Genomic DNA, 21,055 nt, shown 5'->3' with positions numbered 1-21,055 from the left:
CATTTGGCAAACGCAAATGCACGAGAAAGCGCATTACATTAATCTATAGTACAGCGGACGCGGCAGGGAGAAGAAGAAAAAAGAGAAACAAAAGAATGAGAAGAAAACACACCGAAAAGGAAAACTATGTCGATCCGCATCGGTGCGAAGCAGCTTCACACGTCACAGCAAAAGAAAAGGTCTGTTCTACCAACAAGGACCCTCGAGACAGCGAAATTGTGAAATGAGAGAAACGATGAAACGACCACAAAGCGAAGCAGAAGCGCAGTGTTGCATTCCACCTTCTGCTGAGCGCATCGGTGTCCATGTGCTTATGCGAGCAGCTTCAACAGCCTATCCGCCTCTGCGGCGGCCACACGCATGTTTGCAGCCCCCGCGGCCGTCTTCAGCACACTGATGAGAGGGGAATTCCGACTGAGGGACTGCAGTACATCACGCGACGAGGATTCACACGACACGTTAAAGGCTGTCAGCAGCCGTGTGGCAACGGTGCGCTTCGTCTGCGAGTAGAGCGCGTTAGACACGGCGACAATGTACGCGCCGAGCGTGGTGGAAGACGTGAGATCAGCCCTCGCCAGGGCGGAGAGTCGCGCGTAGTCCTCGATCGCCGACGCGGCAGACTCCATCACCGCCACGCTGTTGTTTGTGTCCACGCAGATGGGCAACAGCACCGAGCTAATCGTGTCCTTACGCGCACTCTCGGCGCACTGCACCGTCACCCTCGATGTCGCGTCGCTTGTCACGCGCCGCAGCACCTCTGCCAAAAGAATGCAGCACACCTCCATGTGCTGATCGTTCTTCTCTTGCAGCGCCGAGGCGATCGCGCGCAGAGCCTGCGTGCACAAGCCTTGTCGCACAACATAGTTGAGGATGTCGACGCGTGCACAGGCCAGTAAGCACACGTGAACAAAAGAGAGCGGGTAGAACATGTCTTCGTCGCCACCGCTGCCGTTGATGTACTCGAACACGGTGCCGAGCAGGCGCTCCGTCACGAGTCCGCTCAGCGTACTCTGCGCCATCTCGCCAGACGTCATCAGCAGACGCATCGTGTTCACGGGAATCGGACTGGTCTCCTGCAGGAGCGAGGCAAGGTTCGGCACCACCACGTTCAATATTTTGTGCGCCACAGTGGCAGCACAGCTGTTCTCCTTGCGTGACTCGGCGTCCTCGGCGGCGATAGGCACCATGGCCGAGGTGAGAAAGCGGACGGCGGTAAATCGGCCACTCGTGTCTCTTCGACCCAGCATCTCCGCGTACGACGTGACGAGGTGCTGGCAGATGCTGTCCTTGTACTTGAGCACCACCACCGGACTCTCCACAAAACGGTCCGCCACGCTGTTGAAGTCGTTCTCGTAGGTGCCGTAGAGGGTGTTGTTCATCGCCTTGTCGATGCACGTCGCCAAGCTTTGAAAGACGCTTGTTTGAAAGTCGATGCCGTTGCGAATCGCCGCGCAGTTGAGGAGTTGTTGGATGACAGTCAAGTGTGTCGGCGTCGAAGTGGACGACACCCGCCGTGCGATACTCGTCAGCTTGTCGGAGATGAACCAGCCAAGGAACTCGGACGTGGCCACTGCACACTTGCGCACGTACTTGTCCGTGTCACGCACCAGTCGATCCAGAAATGCAACGCAGCGGCTGCTGAGGACGCAGCACAGCCCGCTCCCGCCAACGCACCCGATCAGCGTGACAAAGAGCAACGTTTTGCCGTACACGGCGACGGACGCCTGTTCGATCGCCTCACTCAGGTGGTCCAGCACCTCATCGCTTACAAAGAGCATGTTGCCGACGATCTCCTCTGCATCTGCGGCGCTCAGAGTCGACATGAACAAATTCATGCCGCGGTTGCTGCGGGACTCCTGTGCCGCCTTCGTCCACATCTGCATAAACGGGTTTTGCAGCGCCGTCATGCCCTTCACCAGCGCGTGGTTCATAAACGTCATGAGAATTTGCATCAGATGCGTGACGGAGGACCGCTGCATCACGCTGGCGTACGAAGTGACGGGCACCTCCTTCGACTGCATGACAGTCAGAATGAGATCCTCTTTTATCATGGCTAGCTTGAAGGCGGCGCACGCGGCGTCGGACCGCATGTCTTCGCTGCGCCCCTCCATCTGCGGCAGTGCGAAGACGGAGAGCAGCTTCTCTACAAATACCGGCTCGGCGAAGAGCTCCAGCGCCATCTCTTTCTGCGGAGTCGAGGTCATGTTCTCGATCATCTTTGCGGCGTAATGCTTCAGCACGTCGTCGCGGCAGTCGAGGGCGGAGAGGAAAATGCGGCGCACCGTGGCCCGCTGCACATTCCACAGCTGGCGCTGCGCCTCATTCTGTACCGCGATGTAGAAGAGAAACTCGCCAATGCAGGCGAGCAGCTTGCGCTTCACCGTCACCTCAGTTTCGTCCTCGAAGAGCTGCATGCTGTCGGCCAGGATAGACGACGAGGCGACCTCGTCGGTAATGAAGGCGGTCGTGCGCACGAGCAGCCCCATAATGAGCGCCGCGGTGGCACGAAAAGATGCCGGAGCGTCTTGGCGTCCTGCGTGCTTCACGCACTGTCGCATGACGGAGCTATTCACCGAGGCCCTCGCCACCTCCGGGTCGCTGCAGAGCGCCATAATGTAGTTCATGACGTTGCGCAGGGACTCGTGGCCGCTGCGGGTGTTGGACAGCGCCACGTACAGGGAACGAAAGAAGGCCGTGTGTCGACTGGGAGATAAGCTGTTGATCTCCGCCGCCGTGAGCGCCGTGAAGCCAAGCGTGGTGGCATCGTAGGATGCCTCTGGGGTGTACTCGATGCGACTGTTGTTGCTCAAGGGGCGAATGTGTTGATCGGTCTGGTGCGGCAGGAGCTCTGCCAACGCGACACGACGCAGCGCACCGGCAGCGAAGGCGCTGAGCGTTGCCTCGCTCGGGCTGTCGTCGTTCGCATTCGACGCGTTTGCCGCGTAGGCAGCTCGTCCGCCCGCGTAGGCAACCGACGCCGCACCCGGGCCAGACGCGTCGCGGCTCGTCGTGCCACCGCGTCCTTTGCTGCCGCGCCGGCGTTGCGGGCCCCCGACGTTTGTCTCCGCCACTCGGCTTGTCCGGCCAGGGGCGGAGGTGCTGCCCTGGTCGTTGGTGCTCCTCGTGGCCCTCGTGTAGGACGTGCGGGCCGGCGAGGCGTACGCGCTCGGGCTCGTGTTTGTGTGCGTTGCGGTCGCGCCGTTGTCCGCCGAGTGCGCCGTCCGCTCCGCTTTCGCGGGTTCCAGCTTCAGCGCCGCCCGCTGCGCCGCGCTCGAGGTGAAGTCGAGCTCCTTCGCCACATTCAGCGTGGCCGCGGCGCTCTCCTTCTCCTCGACGTTGTGCGCGGTGGTGTTGGACTTGGCCACTGCTACGGCGTGCGCCACGACGGCCCGCGCGTCCGCCTCGGTCCACGAAAAGGCGGCACCGAGGCGGCTTGTCTTGTCCCGCTTAAACTCTTCCCAGCCGGGGTGAGTCGGCAGGGGGCTGCTCGGCGGCGGGATCGGCTCGTCCCAGAAGTCGCTGCGGATGACGTCGCCCCAGGTGAAGCGCCGCAGCGGATCCTTCTCGAGCAGGCCGTTCAGCAACGTCTGAAAGGACTCCGGCATGGCGGTCACGCGCGGCGTAGGGGCCGTCAGGATGTCCGTCAACAACACCTCTAAATCTGTCGCGGAAAAGGGCGGCTCGCCCGTAGCGAGCTCGTGCAGGACACACCCAAACGACCACAGGTCCGATGCGACGGAGAAGACGGGCTTGTCGCACATAAAAAGCTCGGGTGCCATGTACAGCGGAGTGCCGATCAGCGGCCGCGTGCTGGCGTCGTTGAAGTAGCAGGCGAGACTAAAGTCATGAAAGCGCAGTATCGCCGCCGAGTCCATTAATAAGTTACGCGTTTGCACGTCGTTGCTCACGACACCTTTGCTGTGAATGTACAGGAGGCCCACCGCGATGTCGCGGCCGAACGCCTGCACGGCGACCGTCTTGAGCTGAATGCGCGAGCGGAGCACGGTGGACATGTCACCGCCGGTGCAGTACTCGGTGATGATCCACAGATGATTATTTGTCTCATACCAGTTGTGAAACTCGATCACGTTGGGGTGGCGCATGGAGCGCAGGATCTGCACGCAGTTCACCACGCGTTCCCGTCGCGTCTTGTCAATGGAAGCGATGGCGTAAAACTCTGTGGTGGATCGATAACGGCCTTTGTAGATGGTGCTAAAGGCCCCTTGACCGATCTCGTCATTCAACACGTAGTTGTTCATCTTCTTAGTCTTATTTTTTTACGGCTGCGTGTGCGTACCTATAGGGTGAACGAGGTCTCGTGGAGCAGTGTGAATGCTGACAAAAACAGAAGGAAAAGAAAAAAGAGTATTAGCGGTAGTCAGGCATGCAACCAAAGGTGGGGAAAACAAACACGCACTCAACGAAAAGAAGAGGAACACAATAATCCACAGCCGACTGCAGCCGTTTCTCTCTGCGCACTTGCAAGAAACAAAAAGAAATTAGAGAAAAGAAGGAACGGTGAGGAGAGGAAGAGCTAAGCGGGATAAAAGAAAAGAAAGAGGGAAAAAAAGTGTGTTTGCGCAACGCAAGCCCTCCTCACTGGACACACATCTAAAACGTCTCCACACACGCACACGCACGCACGAACAAAACTATGAAAATTCACCTGCACGTGAGAAACGTAACCCGCAACGTGAGTAGCGTAGCACAAAGCGTTTTCAGCACAAGGGAAAAAAAAAAGAAAGAGGCGCAGACCGAGAGACAAGAGAAGCAGAAGTAGAAGAGTTCACCTCACCGTTCGAAATGCAGAAGATACACTGAAGAGGGCGTCACTTAAGCTTTTTGTTTATATACCCCGCTCAGATGATCATCTTCTGCGGCACTACAAGAAATGCAGTGAACCGTGATCAGACTGAAATCAAAGCCGTTGCAATCCCGCAACACCGCCTCTACCAACGGAACAGTGCCCACAACAGAATGCTCGAGTGCTGAATTTCCTTATTGAATCCGCACTGCTGTCTCTCATCTGGTGTCTTGAGTTACGTCCTTTTATTGTATTTGTATTTGGCTCGAACGCTGCGTTCGTTCCTTTCTTTCTTTTTTTCAATGTTCGATTTCGACTCGTGGTTCAACGGGTGTCAACTCTACGCGTTCCACTGCAAACGGCCAACAGCCCACGGCCGCGTTTCACGCGTTTGAAAGGTAAAAGAAAAAACGCAATGAGCTGGGGTCAGCGAGAGAAGAAGCCGCAAACTTGTTGGCAGACAATGAAAGAAGAAGCCTGATGGGAACCAAAAAAGGAAACCATAAACAACAACGGGTAGACAAACAAGCTTTTCCCTCCACCCAGAACAGAACAACAACAAAACCAGTACGAAACACATGTACAGGTCCACACACATACACGCTGAAAGCACTCAAATGCGAGCAGAGATAACGCTGACGGGACTCGCGCACCGCACCCGGGGCTGCCTTCACCGCCGTTTCCATCGCACCGCTCACCACTGCAGTCTTATAGAGGCCCAGAAAGAGGGAAGAAAATAAAGGATGGCACACACAAAATAAACACACATATATATATATATATATATATATATTACTTCGCCAGCTCGTAGCGCTGCTTCGCGCGACGCACTACCTGCGTTACGTAGTGGTAGAAGAAGTCCACGTACAGCAACGACTGCACAAGGCCGCTGATAACAGACACCCACATCACCCTGTCCCGCACGTAGTACAGAATGAGCCAGTGCAACATGTACACCACACGGTACGCGCCCAGGCAGAAGAGGTAATGCGAGGTGAGCGCGTCGTAGCGATCCGTGTACTCGAGCAGGAAAATCTGCGGAAGAATCGCCACAGACTCGAGGTACTGCGAGAAGGTCCACAGAAGTTCCACCACAACGTTGATTCGCGGCGTACTGTGGAACAGAAGAGCCAACACCACACAAGGTACGATGAGGTATCGAATACGAAACGTGTCGTTCTCGCGATCGTAGGTGGCCTTCCAGGGGCTTCTGAATTTCATCAAATAGCAAATATGCACCGTGGAGGCAATGAAGAAGATCTTCATGACGGAGTTGTAGAGGCCTACGTATTTGAAGAGGAGATCTATGTAGCGCGTGCAGAAGACGATGGCGAACAGCTGCATCGACTTGAGAGAGATGCCAGCGGCGGAGCGCTGTCGCAGCATCTTCGACAGCAGAATGAAGATTGCACCGAGGTGCAGCAAGTCGCCAAACATGCGAATAAGCGCCATGGCTGCTAAGAAAGAGGGGAGACGCGACTTCAATAACGACGAACGGCAACACAAGAATCCTGAAGAGAAGAGAAAAAACGTACAATGAAGCGAAAGAAAAGAATGAATGTGTTGTGAGTGACACAACCAGACAACGTGCGGGGGCTCCTTGAGATTCGTAATCAGTTTGGGGCCGTTTTTGAGGTGTCGTCAGCGGCACAACGCAACAGATGAGAAGGCGAAAAGATGTGAAAGAAGAGAATTTCTATTCCAATAGCGCTGCGCCAATGTCGATGCTAACGCAAAGGTGGGTTCCAATGCGGCCGTTCCACCTTACCAACACCTACGCTCACAAGGAAAAAGGCGAAATGAAAGTGACGCCTCGAGAAGAAAGCATAAAGCCTTCCTTCCGGGTATGCTGGGCGGTACTTCACGAAGAATTTTTCCTTCCCCCTTCTTGTGCTCCGCAAAGTACCTTCTTATTTCCATCGACGAGCGGATGCTTCGACTGCCTGTCAAAGTTGACCTTTTCGTTGTTCGGTTTTCGCTCGCATTACATGCACTTTTCGATAGTCAAACGGCAGAAGAACACCAATGTAATGAAGTAAAGCGACACGCCCGCACGGGACTGAAAAGTATCGACACGCGCACGCACACACACACAGAGACAACTAGGAAAAGAAGCTATTAACAGCACTAACAACACAACAAGACTATTACGACTGTTGAGAAACGCTTTAGACGAGAAAGGGCCAGTCATCTCGCTTTGCCCTACCCGAGTGAGATAATGTCTTTCGTTCCCTCTACCCACATCATGTTTCCTCTGCTCATGCAGTTCATTCCGCAGTGATGGAGCGAGTGGGCAGCAAAATCGGGTTCATCTGTGCCATGTAGATAAGCACCCACGACAGCCAGCAGCAGAAAGCACCTACGTAGAAGAGCACGCGCACGAGGTCCACCTGGCTCTTGGCCCAGAGCGGTGCGCTGAAGGCGCCAACCACGGCGATGATGATGAATAGGAGCGTACCGATGAAGATGCCCATGATTGCCGTGTGCTTGTGTGAAGGTCAAAGTAGGCACGGCCTAATTTGCAGCTGCTCCAATTCCTCTATGAGATGTGAAAAGGCTGGCTGCGCAAACTATCCTTAATATAGATGGAGGTAGATTTCTCCTCGGCAACGAAAGTGTTTCCCGTTGAGCGGAACAAACGGATATATCCTCACGGTGAAGAAAACAAACAGAATGGCACACACGAAAGAAAAAGAAACAGAAGCAGCAACGAAGTAGACCTTCAGGATGGACATCTTACAAAGCCAGCATATCCAAATATATATAGGTGGTCGCGTCGTTAAGTGCGCCGTGGCACGCTGAGTACCAAAAAGGCATGCGTGCGGTGAGAGCAAAGAAAAGACCTCCAAAACAAAAAGAGGGGTTTTTATCGACTTTGTGTTTCTCTTTCCTTTCGTAAACGGCTGTTCCAGAAGGCGTTCACCGTCTTGGGAAACAAGCTCGCTCTTGTGTAGCAACAGTGCAAAAACCGATGGGACAGCAACACGGAAAACTCACAACGCGAGCCTCAGAGAAGAAAAAAAAAAACGAGATCAGCACGTCGTTGAACCGCCTCCAACTCTCGCGCACGTAGACGAACGAGCTTCAACAAACAGAAACACGTGAGAGAGCATCAGCATCTCAGCACGCCTTACATCACCGTATCACAGCGTCGGGTTCTCCAACTCGCTCACGACGCGCCACTCCCCGTTGTTGCTCGTCTCCCTCCACATCGCCACTGTGCCATCCGCGTAGGAGACGAGAAGAAAGGTGCCCACCAACGACCACGATAGCTTGGTAACATTTTCACCGGGGACGCCGTGCGGAGGCGTCAGCAGCCGGCACTGCCACGGGCTCGACGTCGGCCCGTCCTGCGCCCACACCGCTACCAACCCATCCTCAGAGCCCGCCGCAATGTACGTAAACGGGAGACCCAGGTTTGGTGCCCAGCTGACCTCCCGCCACGCCGGCGTGCTCGACGCGTCCGCTGCGTCCAACTCCGTCGCCGTCCAGACAGACTCCGGCGGCCCGCCCGTCTGCTCCCCCGGCGGAGGCGCGACGAAGGAGTGCGTCCATAGCTTCACGGTGCGACCACCCCCGCACGTCACTAAGCGTGGCGGGGCGAAAGGCATCGGGGGGACGCTGCCAGGGCCCCCAGGGACGTCCTGCTCCAGCAGCGCCATCAGCAGCGCCCCTGGAGGGAAGAAGGGGGCGAAGGAGATGCTGCTGCAGCCGTGCGGGTGGCTTTCAAAGGAGTGGATGTCCCACGTGCCGTCGGGCCCGCCGGTGAAGACGACCACCGCGCCGTCAGCGCAGCCCACGGCGAACAACTTTCCGTACTCGTGCGGGGCCCACGCGACACACCAACCCGGTGCGGCCAACGCGTAGCGGTAGACCTTGCAGAACTGTCCATCGTTGCCGACGTCGCTCCACAGCGCCACCTCATTTGCCGCGTCGGTGCACGTGACCAGCGCCGCGCTGTAGAAGATCAGCGGCGCCCACGCCACGCAGGAGACGGCGGCCGTCTGCTCATCGCTGCTGCACTGCAACGTGGCGATGTGATGCCACGTGGCCGCCGGCGGGCCGCCTTTGTACTGCGACGCTTCCTTCGACACCACGGTTGACTCGTAAATGTGCACGGTGCCGTCGTTGCTGGCCGTGGCCAAGTGGCGCCCGTTGGCGTCCGCAGCGATGTCCGTCACGGCAGCCAGGTGGCCGGTCTCTAACAGGGTGTCGCTCATGGCTGTTGGAGACGCTCAACAATGAAAGTACTCCACTTGAAAGTCACCCCAGCGCTGGAAATACGACATGAAATTTGGAAGCCGCGAAGCAAGATCTGACTCGTATCGCAATCCCTTCGTAATCAAACAATGGCTCTGCAGCACACCGGAAAAAAAACCTTTGCTTTTCAGCTTTCTTTCGTTACTCGATGCAATTCGTGCAAGCGTGTACCTTGACAGAATTCTCTTTTGTTGCTTTTATTATTCACCTTCGTCCCTTCGTGGGCCAATCAACGAGCAGACGCCTGCACCGAATCGGCGAAGACTAGGTCACGCGGAGCCACACACGTTGCTGCCGTCGAGAAACGAAATCGAAAAAAAAGGAGAGGGGGGAGAAGGAGGAAAACAAAGTACAAAGGAAATGGATAGAGGGGAGGGGACACAACCTACAATGCCACGGAGTGTCTGCCTCGCCCGTTTCCAAGAAGAAAGTTGCTACCCCGCCTGCGCGATCGCGAAGTAGGGGCGAAACGAAGAGGGAGGTGCCGTTTCTTTCTTTTTCTTTGATTCCTTCCCACTTCCTGGGAGGTGCATCTGTGAACGCGAAACGCGAAGGACGAGCTGAATGTGCAAAAACAAAAAGAGAACGCAGCAGACAGATAACAGCGCATCAGCAAACTGCACGCGAAGACTCGCGCAACATCTCCACGCCACGTGCATGTCTCATTTCGGCACCAGGGCACTCTGATGCACGTTCATCCAAATGTCAACGCGCCGCTTCGCCAAGATGAAGTATTTCTGCATGTACACCCAACCGCGTCCGCGATACGACCAGCCAATCGTGTCAAATACAACGATGGCGGCGAAGGTGGCGATAAACGCCATGACGCTCCAAAACCACGCGTAGGCGACGGACAGACGGTCCCTGGCGAGGGCGTAAACGAGCCGATACGCGCCGTAGGCGGGGACGCAGACGAGCAAAAGAAACATGCCGTAGAACAAGATCACAAAGTCGCACGAGAAGGGGACGAGGGCTACGTTGTGCTTGCAACGGGAAAAGCGAGTCGCCTCGTACCAGTCGGTGAGGTAGAGGCGATGGGACTTGACGGCACGCAGCTTCGGGTGCATCTCGATGAGCGTGGTGAGGGCCTGCACCGACAACTCGTTGCGCCAGTCTCGCGGGGGGTCGTCGAGGCTGTAGGTCTCCAACACGTCCGCCTGCTTGCACGCCGCCATCACTCGGTGCACCGCCACCGCGTCGTTCCACCCCTCCAGCGTCACCTCGCGCAGATGCGGGCACTTGCTGAGGGAACTGAGGAGCTGCTGCGCCATGGGCTGACAGTGCCTCGACAGGTACACGTACTGCACGCCAGGGTTCCAACGAAAGAGCGGTTCGATCAGGCGTGCATCCAGCACGTCGAAGTTCTCGTTGCTGCATGAGTGCGGCACAATAATGTTCTTACACCCCCGCTCCGTGCCGAAGGCCCAGACACCACGAAGACGGCTGCGCAGCGAGGGCAGAAAGTAGGCCGTGTTCACGATGCAGGTGGGCTGATCTGGAAAGCCGAAGAGCGACGGATTCAAAGCGGCGTAGCCCAGGACCTTCTGGATGTCGTTCATGCTCCACCGGTGCAGCGGCATCGTGCGGAAGAAGCCGCGGTACAAGGGAAGATACCCCAGACGCTTCTTGCGCTCCGTGAACGGATTATAGAACTTTGGCCGCCATCGTCGTGGCTCCATTTCAGTTTTTCTTTCTTTCTGGGGTAGAGTTGCTGTCGTGACGAAATGGGGATTGCGATATGAGCGGCGAGGGTGCGTCGCGGGAGGTGCGAAATCAGTATGCAGCAAAACGACGCGAGTAGATGCGTGAAGAATGCATACAAGTTTTTTTTCCCTTCGCTATTTTCAGTGTTTCCTTTCACCGTATTGAACGACACAATGACGCGTAAAAGACAAGAAGAAATAGACATTGTTGAATCGACCGAGTTGATGAAGCATGGAAAAAAAAAGATGACAGTCAAATAAACGTAAAAGGAAAATGGATAATGGATAATCTGCCGACAAACACAAGTTTGCACGCAAGGGTCTCGTCCTGTGTGCTACTCAAGTAATAGTCCATCTAGCTTCGTTGCGGTTAAGACCCAAGGAAGCAAATCACGCAATGAAACCTTTATTTGCGAGGTTGCGCTTCTTTCACCTTCTCTGCATGCTGATGGTTGTTGGTTGCTGTTGGGAGCTTGCGAAAGAGAGAGCAGATGGAGAACTGCAGCCCGATCAACGTTGGGGCTGTCATCCCGGGTTTTTCCATTTGAGAAAGTGGGGTGGAAAAAGATATTAAAACCGGGGCGTCGTACGCAACGCGAACAGCGGAGGGAAGGGGGAGAGGAGGGGGTGCCGTCAAAAACCGAAAAAAACAAATATGCGAAACAACAACGTAAAGACCGGCGAAAACCACCGTTGATTGGAGTATCAGCGGATCCATCTACTTTACGTACTTTTCCGCATAGGCCATGAGGGAAAGCACTGTGCGTAGTACGGCTCCACCGCGCGGTGGTGCACCAACCGAACGTCCAGCGGCACACCGAGAGCCCCCACACTGGTCACCGCCGAGGTGATCGCAGACGCAATCCACGTCCCATCGTTGTTAAAGACGCCGCCGCCTACCTTCGTGAGAAAGATAGGCGGAAGAGTCCATGCTATCGTGCTTTCGCTGCGACCAGCCCGCATCGCCGGCGCATCCTTGCTCTGCTGCTCAAGAGAGCGAAGGGTGTGCTGGACGCCGGCGAGCAGCGTCGCCTCGTACGTCCCATCGAGAATGATGCGCGACAGCAATTCCACCCCAGCCCACGCGTCATCTGACCCTTTCGCCGGCGGCGGTGGAAGGCTTAATGCGCTGCTGTAGACCTGGGAGACCTCGTGAAGGGCGCTCAGTGAAGCACCGTCCTTGTGGGAATCGTGCAGAGGCAGCGTCACGGTCGCGCCCTCCACCAAAGCGACACGTAACCGGGAAAGCAAAGCCTCCTTCACGTCTGCCGGCGTTGTCCCTTGACTGGTCGCCACACGTTCCAGCCAGCCATTGAGGCTGCCAATGGACGGTGCTGGGTGAAAGTAGCCGCTGCGCACCCTATAAAAGTGATCGAAGTCAACTGTTGGCAGTGCCGAAGCCGCACTTGCGCTGTATCCCTGCGTAAGGTAGGTCGTGAGGTCGTCGAGCAGGTTCAACTGGTGCAGCGCCTGCTGGCCGCGTTGCTGCTCGCCCACCTCCGCCTCCTGTGCGACGTCCGTGTTGAAAAGAGCAGGGTGGAACAGGTAGTTGCGATACGCAGTGCCCGCCATGCAGGCCAACGCGCACGCGGGACCTTGCGTGCGGTCGTACACGTAGTGGGTCACGCCATCCTCGGGTGTGACATCAGGCGAGACAAACTCCAGCGAATTAAACTGACTGGCTACCTGGAAAAAGGCGTTTGGGAAGCGGAGGTGCAGCGCGCCGCTCTCGCCTACGGTGTGCGAGCACTGCACCCACGGAGCTATGGATGACCCTGCGGTGGAGGTGGGGACGGTCGAGGATGCGCAGGCCTGCAAAACCTCTGTCTCGCCTTGCAGCAGCGGTGGCGTTTTCTGAAACGAAGCCAACAGGCCGGGTCGCTTCTCTTCGAAGGCGCAAACCAACTCAGCCGTTTCCGCTCGCAGCTCCGCGACACTCGGGGTGGAGTGCCAGCCGCCACTGATGAGGTGACGCCTGCCAAAGGCGGGGTGCTCAAACAGGGCGCGCTCCTTGAAGACACGCGGCATTCCGGTCGAAGTGCTCCGTCGATTTGATTCAAACGTGTATTTCTGAAAGAGTTGGTGCCTGGTGGAGAAGTAATCCACCTCCTTGAACCCAAAGACAGCTTCAAAGAAGCCTTCCCCCCGTTGCAGAGACATCGCAGCAGAAAAGCCAGAAAAGAAGTACTTTGATTACGCTGGGCGAGCCAGAAAAAAAGTCGTGTATGCGTTTCCTCTGCAACACAAGAAAAAAGTAGATGGGGCAGCAAAGATAGAGCGGTGAAGAAGAGGAAAGCAAATGGAGCTCTTAAAGCAAGAAGCTGCATCGCCTGAGAGAGCGAGAGAGAGAAAGCTCTGTAAGGCATTTGCAGCAGGAAAACACGGAGCTCTCGAAATACCGGTTACTGAACTACATTCAAATGTTCACTTTGAATTGCGCTGTTGACAGTAACTTTTCTTTTCTTGGGGTTTATGTGTTCTTTGGTCAAGTACTTATCTTTCGCAGCCACTGAAGCATACGACATTCCACGAAGCGCGCGTGCCACACGCAAGCAAAACGTGCCTACCTGATGGCTCTATATAAACATGCTCCGGCTGAACTTACTCGATTAGTTAAAGCAGTACCATACGCACTCACGCACCTACCACCTCCTGTTTTTTCTTTCCCCCACGCTTCACGCAAACATGAAAGACGCAAGAAGCGAAAAAAGGCAAGTCCGTGAAAGGAAAAGAAAAACTCGTTGTAGGCAAGTGCAGGTTCTTACTCGATGTCGTCCACGGAAGCGGAGCCCAGCATCTCAGCACTCGTCGTTGCGTCCTTCACAGAGGGTGGCGATGCAGGGGAGTTTCCGGGAGGAACCGCAGCGGCCGGCGCGCTCTTCACTGCGACCGGAGGCTTGACGGCTGCTGCTTGGTCACGCGTCGCTTCTGCCTCTCCCTTTTCGTCCATACCCTCCTCTTCTTCCTCGGGAAGAGAAACACTCACCGTCGCCTGGGACGGAGGCACGTAGGAGTCCAGGGTCTCATCACGACTCATGAGCAGCGTCTCCATCTCGTTGAACTGCTTATCATAGATGAGCTGCAGAGCCGTCTTGCCCATCACATTTTGCTCCTCCGGTCGCCAGCCGTGCGCCAGCAGCGCCTCCGCCGCGTCGACGCGGTTGTTGAGGGCCGCAAAGTGCAGCGCCGTATTGCCCTCGTCGTTTGCAACGTTCGGCTGCGGGCTAAACTGAAACAGCATGGCTAGAATTGGCATGTGGCCGTTGGCGGCCGCCATGTGCACCGCGGTGCGGCCTTGTTCGTCGCGCGCGTCGACGTCGCCGGGGTTCTTCTCGAGGTAGGCGCGCAGCAGCGCGAGATCGCCCTCCTCGTTGTAGCGCGCGCTGTCGAGAAACGCGTCGATGTCCGTGAGCGGCTCACGAAGCTCGGAGTCGGGCTCGTAGTAGGTCTCCATAAAGAAACGATGCGCGATGGCTCGCAATCCCTTCAAGACGCCGAGTGTTAATGATACGTGGGTATAAATGCAGCAATTATTGTGCAGAACGAAGAGAAGCAAACCGATGATGAAGAATGGAGTTGAAGTGGACAGGAATACTGCTTGAAAGAAACGTGAACAACGCACTCTGCCTACGCAGCAGTACGAATCCGCCGTCTTCAGACTTCGCAGCTTGTATAAAGCAGTTAACAAAAATAATATGGAAAGGCCCAAAGTACCTTTGAGGGCGGGCGTAGCTTTCGCCAAAACGAGGTCTTCTCCTTCATTCATGGCAGCGAGAGGAAGTCGCTACCAAGTCGGTAATGCTCCCATGGCAGCAGCAAAAGCAGCTGAAGGAGAACCGCAACCGTCGCTTCCACAATAAAAAAGAAGAAGAAGCGTAATAGTCCATATATCCAGATTTATATATATATATATATATCCGCCGATGGAGCTAACGGCCCACTTTGACATCGCAAGCGCATTTAATGACAGCTTCGTTCGTAATTTCTTTTCTCTTAGTGCGGAACTTACGCTGAAAAGGGAAGAATAACATAAGGCCAATCGTGATATGAATATGAAACAGAAGAAAAAGGGAAGACCAACACGACCCATCAATTCCACAACAAGAAGACAAAAAAAAAGTTCTACACTCCTCAACGGTACAGATATTGATATGAAAGGATGAGACTGAGCCAGCTACCTCTCCTCTACATCGATAGGGGAACGAAAAAAAGAAAAAAGGAGATGTCTCGGAAAGCCATCGCAATAGACAGACACGGTGAGAAGCGCAGCATGTCACAGCAGCGGTGAATGAAAACAAGATGCTTTCTTTTGTTTCTTTATTATTATGTTGTTGTTTTTTTTTTTAATATTCACTGCTAACTGGTGTTGCCCCCTTTGTGCCGGGTGCTGCTGCTGCGGATGACGCTGAATCCATACTTCCCTAAACTATTAGAGGAGCGCCATCATCTGCTCTTTCCAACAAGCCTCCTCTCACACACTCACACAAGAACCATCAGATTCGTAACGCACCTTTGCAGCAAAAAAAAGTCGAAAGAAAGGGAAGGGTCGGAGAACACACTGCAGGCAAATCAAGGTAAAAAGATGCGTGCGACCGCATCAGCCACCAAAAGGAAAAAGACAGAGAATTCCGCCTTCACGGTTGGGGTCATGTCAAGTCACCGCGGCATCACGAAACACCGCATGCCGCTAGGTGCGAGTGTGGCTAGGAGTGCGTACGAAAGGCAGACATAACAGTTAAACGCCTCGCTGTGTAGAGTTGTGTGTGTGCATGTGTGTGCATGTGTGTGTTTGTGTGTGTGTGTCTGTGGGCATCATTGCGTGCCCCTACGAGTAGAACTTCGGCTTCTTCACGGAGGGTTTGAGGATTTGGAAAGAGCACATGAGCTCGCTATCCACCGTCATCACGGCACCGCTGTTGTCAAACTCGTTGCAGTAATTCGGGGCTGAGAAGATGGTAATGAGCTTGCGCTTCGCGAAGAACTGGTAGCCGTCCTCCACGACCTGGTGCGCGCGGCAGATGAGCTCAAACTGGTGCTTGTTAAGGAATTTCTCTACAATATCCTGTCCAAAGGTGAAGGAGACGCCGCGGTCGTTCTCACCCCAGCCGGAGAGGCCCTCCTCCGGATCAGACCAGAGCAGGTCGCAGATCAGACCTGTGTCTGCTACATCGCATGGGCGCGTAATCTTCTTGATTTGGTCCATCGTCTGCAACTCGGGGGAAAGGCCGCCGTGGCAGCAGAAGATCTTATCATCCACAATGCAGGCCACCGGTAGGCAGTTAAAGGTGTCGGTGAACGCCTTCCACAGGCGGATGTTGTAGCGACGCTTGCACTCGTCAAAGAAGCCGTAGATGCGGTTGATGCTGGCGCATTCGTGGTTGCCGCGCAGAATGAAGAAGTTCTCCGGAAACTTCACCTTGAAGGCAAAAACGAGGCAGATCGTCTCCAGCCCCTGTTTTCCGCGATCCACGTAGTCGCCGAGGAAGAGGTAGTTCGCCGTGGGTGGGAAGCCGCCGTTCTCGAAGAGGCGGATGAGGTCGTAGTACTGCCCGTGGATATCGCCGCAGATCTTGATGGGCGCCTCCAGTTCTAGCAGGGGCGGCTGGGAGAGGAGAATCTCGCGCGTGCGCATCGCCAGCTGCTTGACGTCGTTCTCCGCTAACTGTACCTGCTTTCCGGGCTTCGCGCCGCGGACCTCGAGCAGCTGCTCAATGATCGAGTCCACGCTCATTCTGACGCTGTTGTTGCCGAAGCACGGAGTCTAATAGGAAGTCAAAAGTTCAAAAAACAAACACTGTTCGTCTGTAGTATTGCAAGTTACAACGGCAACAACAAAAAAAGAAGTAGCACTTGAATCACTTTTGCCGCTGTTGCTTGCTTAACCAACTCCGTTCTTCTTTTATCTTATTTTATACGTGGGCGGAACTAGTACTTCAAAATGCGAGACGATGTTAAACGCCGTTGTGCCTTAGCGCGGGGTGAAAAGCGCGGAAGTGAGAAGAAGGAAGAAGAATGCGGAGACAAAAGTATAATGTGACACGTAGCAGGCAGCGAGGAAACAACAACCACAAGAACAAGAACAAGAACAAGATAATGATAAGCGAAGAAAACTCGTAGAACTAGTTGAAAGCAGCAAAGGACAAGCCTGCGATTGGGTAGTGAACAGGGAAACGTGTTTTTTTGTTTGTTTTTTTGAATTTACTTGTCCTGCTATAAAAGAAGGGAGGAAAAAAAAGAGGCGCAGGCACGAGTTTGATCAGCGCATGCACGAAAAGAGAGCTCTAAGTGTGCTGAGAGGAAGTGATGGAGAAAAGAAAAGAACAAAGCTCTTACTGCCCGTGTATGTGTGTGCGTGATACGAGCACGGGAAGAGGAAAAAGGGAGAAGAGAAGCAGATAGGTAAAAACAAGTTCGAGCAAAAGGAGGTCGATTTGGCGCGCACACACACACACGGTGGTGGATTCAAGAGAGGGACATCAACAACGGAAGGAGGTTAGCGCGTCTCGTTTCCTCCGCGCGGGCAGTGGCAAATCATTCGCGCATCACCTCTTTCATCGCACGCCAGTAGGTACGGAAAGTGGCATCGTCGCGCTTACACAGATATGCGAAACAAGGGCCGCGTCCAAACATAATGAGCAACAAAACAAAATAACTGCCTCTCTTGCTGAGAGCAGAGCTGCCTTTGCTTTTTCTTTTCCTGCTTTTGTTTTTCTTTTTCCATGTCGCGACTTTCAAAGTAGTTTGCTTTGGCCAGCTGAGCTGCAAGCACATCAGCAGACATGTCTGAAGGAAATAGAGAAAGAAAAAAAAACTAGTGTGTGTGTGTTTGCTGTGCAGGCGAACATAGAGAGCACAGAGAGCAAAAGGTAAAAAAAGCAAACGGCGAAAACACATAGATCACGGAGGAAAGGGTTAAGGTTAAAGTTCGCCATTTATCGCTGCTCCAAGGAACACGGATAAGCAGCATCGCAAATTGAGATATCGAAACAAAAATAGCATCGATAGCGCTCGAAGTGAGATGCACAAATGCGGTGCTGTTGACGCTGCCGCGCTGAGCCATCATTTTTCGCTTTCCATGTTCACTGCGTCTGGACTAACGGAGCTGGCCCTCACGATCGACACTGCCGATGCACCCTGCATGCTCACCGCGAACTGCAGCGGTGGCACAGGCGCCGGCCACCGCGCACGACACACCTCCTTGTCCCCTTTGTAAAAGAACACGATGGCGCCAATCGAGGCATCGGGGTCTTCGGGGTCTAGGACAATAGGCGTCAGAGGGAGGGAAGAAGAAGGCGGGACCGCAGCTGCGCCTTGGCTCGCCGCCGGCGCTGCCGTGGGAGCAGTGGATGGGATGCCCATGGGTTGTGCCACCGCCGGTGTGGCGGTCGCCGTGGTGGCCGAATTAGCGTTCGCAGAGTCTGTATTGCTGTTCGTAGCCGCGGTGGCGGCTATGCTGCCCGGTACGGGCGTCCCTCGAATGCCTTGCGGCGCGCGGCTGTTGGTTGTCGCATCCCCCAACGGCGAGCCGGGCTGCAGCGCCGAGGCTGTCGTGTTCAACTCTAATCCACCGCCAGTGTGGATGGTGACCGTCGTTCTCGCGGCGGTGGCTGGGGTGCTGCTCGGGGCTGCGGTGGCAGGCGCAGGAAGGCGAGCGGCGACTATGGTGCCCAAACTGTTGACCGTCGCGACGCTGGACGGCAACGGCGCTGCAAGCCGCAGCGCCGGCTGCAACGGCGGGGGCAGCGCTCTCTCGAGCTGCGTGCCGGCCGACGGCTCCAGCGGCACCCCCGGTTGCGCAAACTCGACCCGCACCGTAATCTCGTCCTGGCTCTTGTACAGCACACCCTGATCGTACAGCGCATCGGTGGACCAGTAGCGCACGAACTCTCCCGTGTTGCAGTAGCACACGGAGTTCTTCTGTCTGCGAATCTGCATGTCCAGCTGGACGTCCTTGAAAGCGACCATGCCCACCGAGATGAGCTCGCACTTGTCCATGCGGAAAGTGATGGTGTGCACGAGACTCGTGGAGAGCGGCTCCGTGCCGCAGATGTCGAGAATATCGGAGGTGGAAAACTCCACGCCGTCCTCCCGCACGCCGGGGCCGGGGGTGAAGCGCCACATGGACGGTGGGTTTAGTCCAATTTCTCGTTTCAGCGCCTCTAGTTGGTACAGCTCCGCGTCCTCGGCGACCACGACGAGGTCGTCCGTCTTGCTGGGCAGACCGTAGCCCCGCAGGTAGTTCACGATGTGGGCGAAGATGTACGGGTCGCGGTCGATGAAGGGGTGGCCCTGCAAGTCGCGCGGAAACTGACGGAAGTCATTTTTGGCCCACTCCGCCAACAGCGACGGCGAGGAGCACAGCGTCGACTCCAGGGTGGTGATGTTGGTGCCACCAATGTTCAGCACGAGGACGCGGTCATTCTGAAGCGTCCCGGCGCCTTTCTCCTCGGACGCGTCAGCGGATTTGGAGTGCGTGGCAGCGTCGGCGTTGCTGCGTGTTTGCTCTCCACGCACACGCTTCGTGGCTGGAACGCTCATGATATTAAAGAGGTGTTGCCTTTTTTAGTGGAGGTGTGCTCTTTACTAAGGAATAATTTGTACTGTTTCTGAAGGTTAAATAGAGTTCTCAACTCAAACACAGGAGTAGAGCGAACACGGCACGGCGCCACAGAAAAAGATGTGGACAGAAGCGGTTGTGTGGTAAGGGGGCAGGTGCCTGTATTCAAAAGTGATTGTATTTTTTTACTTGTGCTCGCTGAAGCATCTAAAAGGCAGCAGTGACACACACACACGCACAAAGAGAGAGGAGGAAATTTACGATGTTTGATTAAGATTTGCAGCATCGCAGCTGGCGCGTGTGGCAGAGGACGCGTGGGAGACGCAACACCACAAACCCGATGCTTAGCGTATCGCACAGAAGAAGAAAAAAAACCGCATCTGAGGTGTTACCACAAGATGCATGTACCAAATCGATCTTTAAAGCATGCAACAACTAACAGACATGAACCCTCAGCACAACAGAAGAGCATGGGTATTCAACGCAACGCATAAGGTTCTACTTTCCAATGTGAGCAGCAGTATTGGGAAAAAAAAGGAGAGAAAGCATCCGGCTCTCAAAATCCTCCTCAAAAAAGCGTCTCACTTATGAAGAAGCGTGCAGCACGGTCACTTTTTGCTGCTGTTGCTGCTTTCTTTCTTTGGTAGAGAGAAATGAAGCCTCTTCTGTGCGCTTTCTACAGCTCGTCCACCAACTCCAAACACTCCGCATCGTCATCGTCATCCCGGTCTGCGCTCGGAACAGCCATTGCGTCTTCCACGCGCGCCTTCTTCGACGTCCGTGGCAGATTGCTGTCATTGCCGGTGGGAAAATCAGACGAGGGAGAGAGAGGTGCCGCACTCGGCGTACCGTTCTCGCCAGCCCCTTCGACCGCTAAAGAATACTGCTTATTGGCGTTCTCTCGGTGTGCGAAGCGGCTTCTCGACGGTACTCTTCTCATCTCCCCAGCAGTCCTCGTATCTTTCGCGTTGGCAGACTCGAATAAATACGTGTCGGAAGCGGCAGTGTCCAAAGCAGCTTCTGCAGGAAGCGCCATAGAGTTGCCGGTGTCCATTACTGCGGCGGCAGCGGCGGAAGATGCCTCATCTGGGAGCAGCAGTCCCGACAAGTTTTGCAAGCAGGCAACCAGCAGCGGGGGCACTTTGGAGGACAAGACGAGCACCGTAATGTCCGTGAAGAGGAGCATCGCCCCGGTGGTGAGCACGTCCGGGTAGCGGCTGGTGATGTCGCCGTGAAGAGCACAGTAGCAGGCGCCGCTGCCGTCCCGTAGGAGCACCGTCGAGTCCGCCGCGCTCTCCGTGACGAGCCGCGTCATGAGACCGCCGCAGCAGGCTATTTTGCCGGAGTGCGAAAAGTGGGAGCTCACCTCCCCTAAGCTGGTCAAAGAAACGCCCTTCTCCCTGGCGAGCGACTCGAGAACTTTCTGAGGATCCATCCTTTCTTTACGCTTTTCTTTTTTTTTTCTTTTTTGGGGGGTTCTGTGATTTATGGAGGGTTTTCTTCTTGATTTAGCAATCCGCCACCTCCGCGCACGGGATTGAGACGAGCACAGCTTGTGCGAATTGGGGAGTCGTCACGAGCTTTCCCACCGTCTGTCACCTCGCAATGCCTTGGACAGAACTGCGTGCCTTGGGCGAAACAGTTCGTAGTATCACAAAAGGAAAAACAAAGGAGTTGAAAGGGGATTTGAGGGACAGCAGAATAATTACTTTTGGGAACTTGTTCTCCTTG

General features: G+C 55.1%; 10 protein-coding genes across 12 annotated transcripts; all 10 read right to left on the bottom strand.

Annotated features, from left to right (window-relative positions):
• Nucleotides 1-311: 311 nt before the first annotated feature.
• On the bottom strand, nucleotides 312-4,668 carry ABB37_01776 (putative protein kinase; the record flags this gene model as incomplete). The annotated part of the gene is made up of 1 exon (XM_015798405.1): nucleotides 312-4,668. The coding sequence occupies exon 1, from the start codon at nucleotides 4,257-4,259 to the stop codon at nucleotides 312-314; it is 3,948 nt and encodes a 1,315-aa protein (XP_015663925.1). The 5' UTR covers nucleotides 4,260-4,668.
• A 928-nt stretch (nucleotides 4,669-5,596) lies between these two features.
• Nucleotides 5,597-6,405, bottom strand: ABB37_01775 (ER lumen retaining receptor-like protein; the record flags this gene model as incomplete). The annotated part of the gene is made up of 1 exon (XM_015798404.1): nucleotides 5,597-6,405. The coding sequence occupies exon 1, from the start codon at nucleotides 6,254-6,256 to the stop codon at nucleotides 5,597-5,599; it is 660 nt and encodes a 219-aa protein (XP_015663924.1). The 5' UTR covers nucleotides 6,257-6,405.
• A 666-nt stretch (nucleotides 6,406-7,071) lies between these two features.
• ABB37_01774 (hypothetical protein) lies at nucleotides 7,072-7,455 on the bottom strand (the record flags this gene model as incomplete). Of its 2 annotated transcripts, none has more annotated exons than XM_015798402.1 (1): nucleotides 7,072-7,455. In XM_015798402.1, the coding sequence occupies exon 1, from the start codon at nucleotides 7,276-7,278 to the stop codon at nucleotides 7,072-7,074; it is 207 nt and encodes a 68-aa protein (XP_015663922.1). In that variant the 5' UTR covers nucleotides 7,279-7,455. The 2 variants fall into 2 exon arrangements, with proteins under 2 accessions (XP_015663922.1, XP_015663923.1); XM_015798403.1 differs by having other exon boundaries at nucleotides 7,072-7,405.
• A 492-nt stretch (nucleotides 7,456-7,947) lies between these two features.
• Nucleotides 7,948-9,357, bottom strand: ABB37_01773 (putative protein transport protein Sec13; the record flags this gene model as incomplete). The annotated part of the gene is made up of 1 exon (XM_015798401.1): nucleotides 7,948-9,357. The coding sequence occupies exon 1, from the start codon at nucleotides 9,022-9,024 to the stop codon at nucleotides 7,948-7,950; it is 1,077 nt and encodes a 358-aa protein (XP_015663921.1). The 5' UTR covers nucleotides 9,025-9,357.
• A 369-nt stretch (nucleotides 9,358-9,726) lies between these two features.
• On the bottom strand, nucleotides 9,727-10,920 carry ABB37_01772 (putative mitochondrial hypothetical protein; the record flags this gene model as incomplete). Its single annotated transcript, XM_015798400.1, has 1 exon — nucleotides 9,727-10,920. The coding sequence occupies exon 1, from the start codon at nucleotides 10,741-10,743 to the stop codon at nucleotides 9,727-9,729; it is 1,017 nt and encodes a 338-aa protein (XP_015663920.1). The 5' UTR covers nucleotides 10,744-10,920.
• A 570-nt stretch (nucleotides 10,921-11,490) lies between these two features.
• On the bottom strand, nucleotides 11,491-13,005 carry ABB37_01771 (hypothetical protein; the record flags this gene model as incomplete). The annotated part of the gene is made up of 1 exon (XM_015798399.1): nucleotides 11,491-13,005. Exon 1 carries the CDS (start codon nucleotides 12,925-12,927, stop codon nucleotides 11,491-11,493), a length of 1,437 nt encoding a protein of 478 aa, XP_015663919.1. The 5' UTR covers nucleotides 12,928-13,005.
• Nucleotides 13,006-13,528: 523 nt separating this feature from the next.
• Nucleotides 13,529-14,253, bottom strand: ABB37_01770 (hypothetical protein; the record flags this gene model as incomplete). The annotated part of the gene is made up of 1 exon (XM_015798398.1): nucleotides 13,529-14,253. Exon 1 carries the CDS (start codon nucleotides 14,219-14,221, stop codon nucleotides 13,529-13,531), a length of 693 nt encoding a protein of 230 aa, XP_015663918.1. The 5' UTR covers nucleotides 14,222-14,253.
• Nucleotides 14,254-15,592: 1,339 nt separating this feature from the next.
• ABB37_01769 (putative mitochondrial serine/threonine protein phosphatase catalytic subunit) lies at nucleotides 15,593-17,101 on the bottom strand (the record flags this gene model as incomplete). Its single annotated transcript, XM_015798397.1, has 1 exon — nucleotides 15,593-17,101. Exon 1 carries the CDS (start codon nucleotides 16,496-16,498, stop codon nucleotides 15,593-15,595), a length of 906 nt encoding a protein of 301 aa, XP_015663917.1. The 5' UTR covers nucleotides 16,499-17,101.
• A 725-nt stretch (nucleotides 17,102-17,826) lies between these two features.
• ABB37_01768 (hypothetical protein) lies at nucleotides 17,827-19,533 on the bottom strand (the record flags this gene model as incomplete). 2 transcript variants are annotated; one of them, XM_015798395.1, is made up of 1 exon in its annotated part: nucleotides 17,827-19,533. In XM_015798395.1, exon 1 carries the CDS (start codon nucleotides 19,303-19,305, stop codon nucleotides 17,827-17,829), a length of 1,479 nt encoding a protein of 492 aa, XP_015663915.1. In that variant the 5' UTR covers nucleotides 19,306-19,533. The 2 variants fall into 2 exon arrangements, with proteins under 2 accessions (XP_015663915.1, XP_015663916.1); XM_015798396.1 differs by having other exon boundaries at nucleotides 17,827-19,514.
• A 467-nt stretch (nucleotides 19,534-20,000) lies between these two features.
• Nucleotides 20,001-20,954, bottom strand: ABB37_01767 (hypothetical protein; the record flags this gene model as incomplete). The annotated part of the gene is made up of 1 exon (XM_015798394.1): nucleotides 20,001-20,954. Exon 1 carries the CDS (start codon nucleotides 20,757-20,759, stop codon nucleotides 20,001-20,003), a length of 759 nt encoding a protein of 252 aa, XP_015663914.1. The 5' UTR covers nucleotides 20,760-20,954.
• Nucleotides 20,955-21,055: the final 101 nt, after the last annotated feature.

Source organism: Leptomonas pyrrhocoris (assembly GCF_001293395.1).
Source record: "Leptomonas pyrrhocoris isolate H10 chromosome Unknown, whole genome shotgun sequence".
Lineage (NCBI taxonomy): Eukaryota > Euglenozoa > Kinetoplastea > Trypanosomatida > Trypanosomatidae > Leptomonas > Leptomonas pyrrhocoris.
The sequence above is the reverse complement of the archived record's forward strand: the minus strand, read 5'-3'. Positions and strand labels throughout refer to the sequence as shown.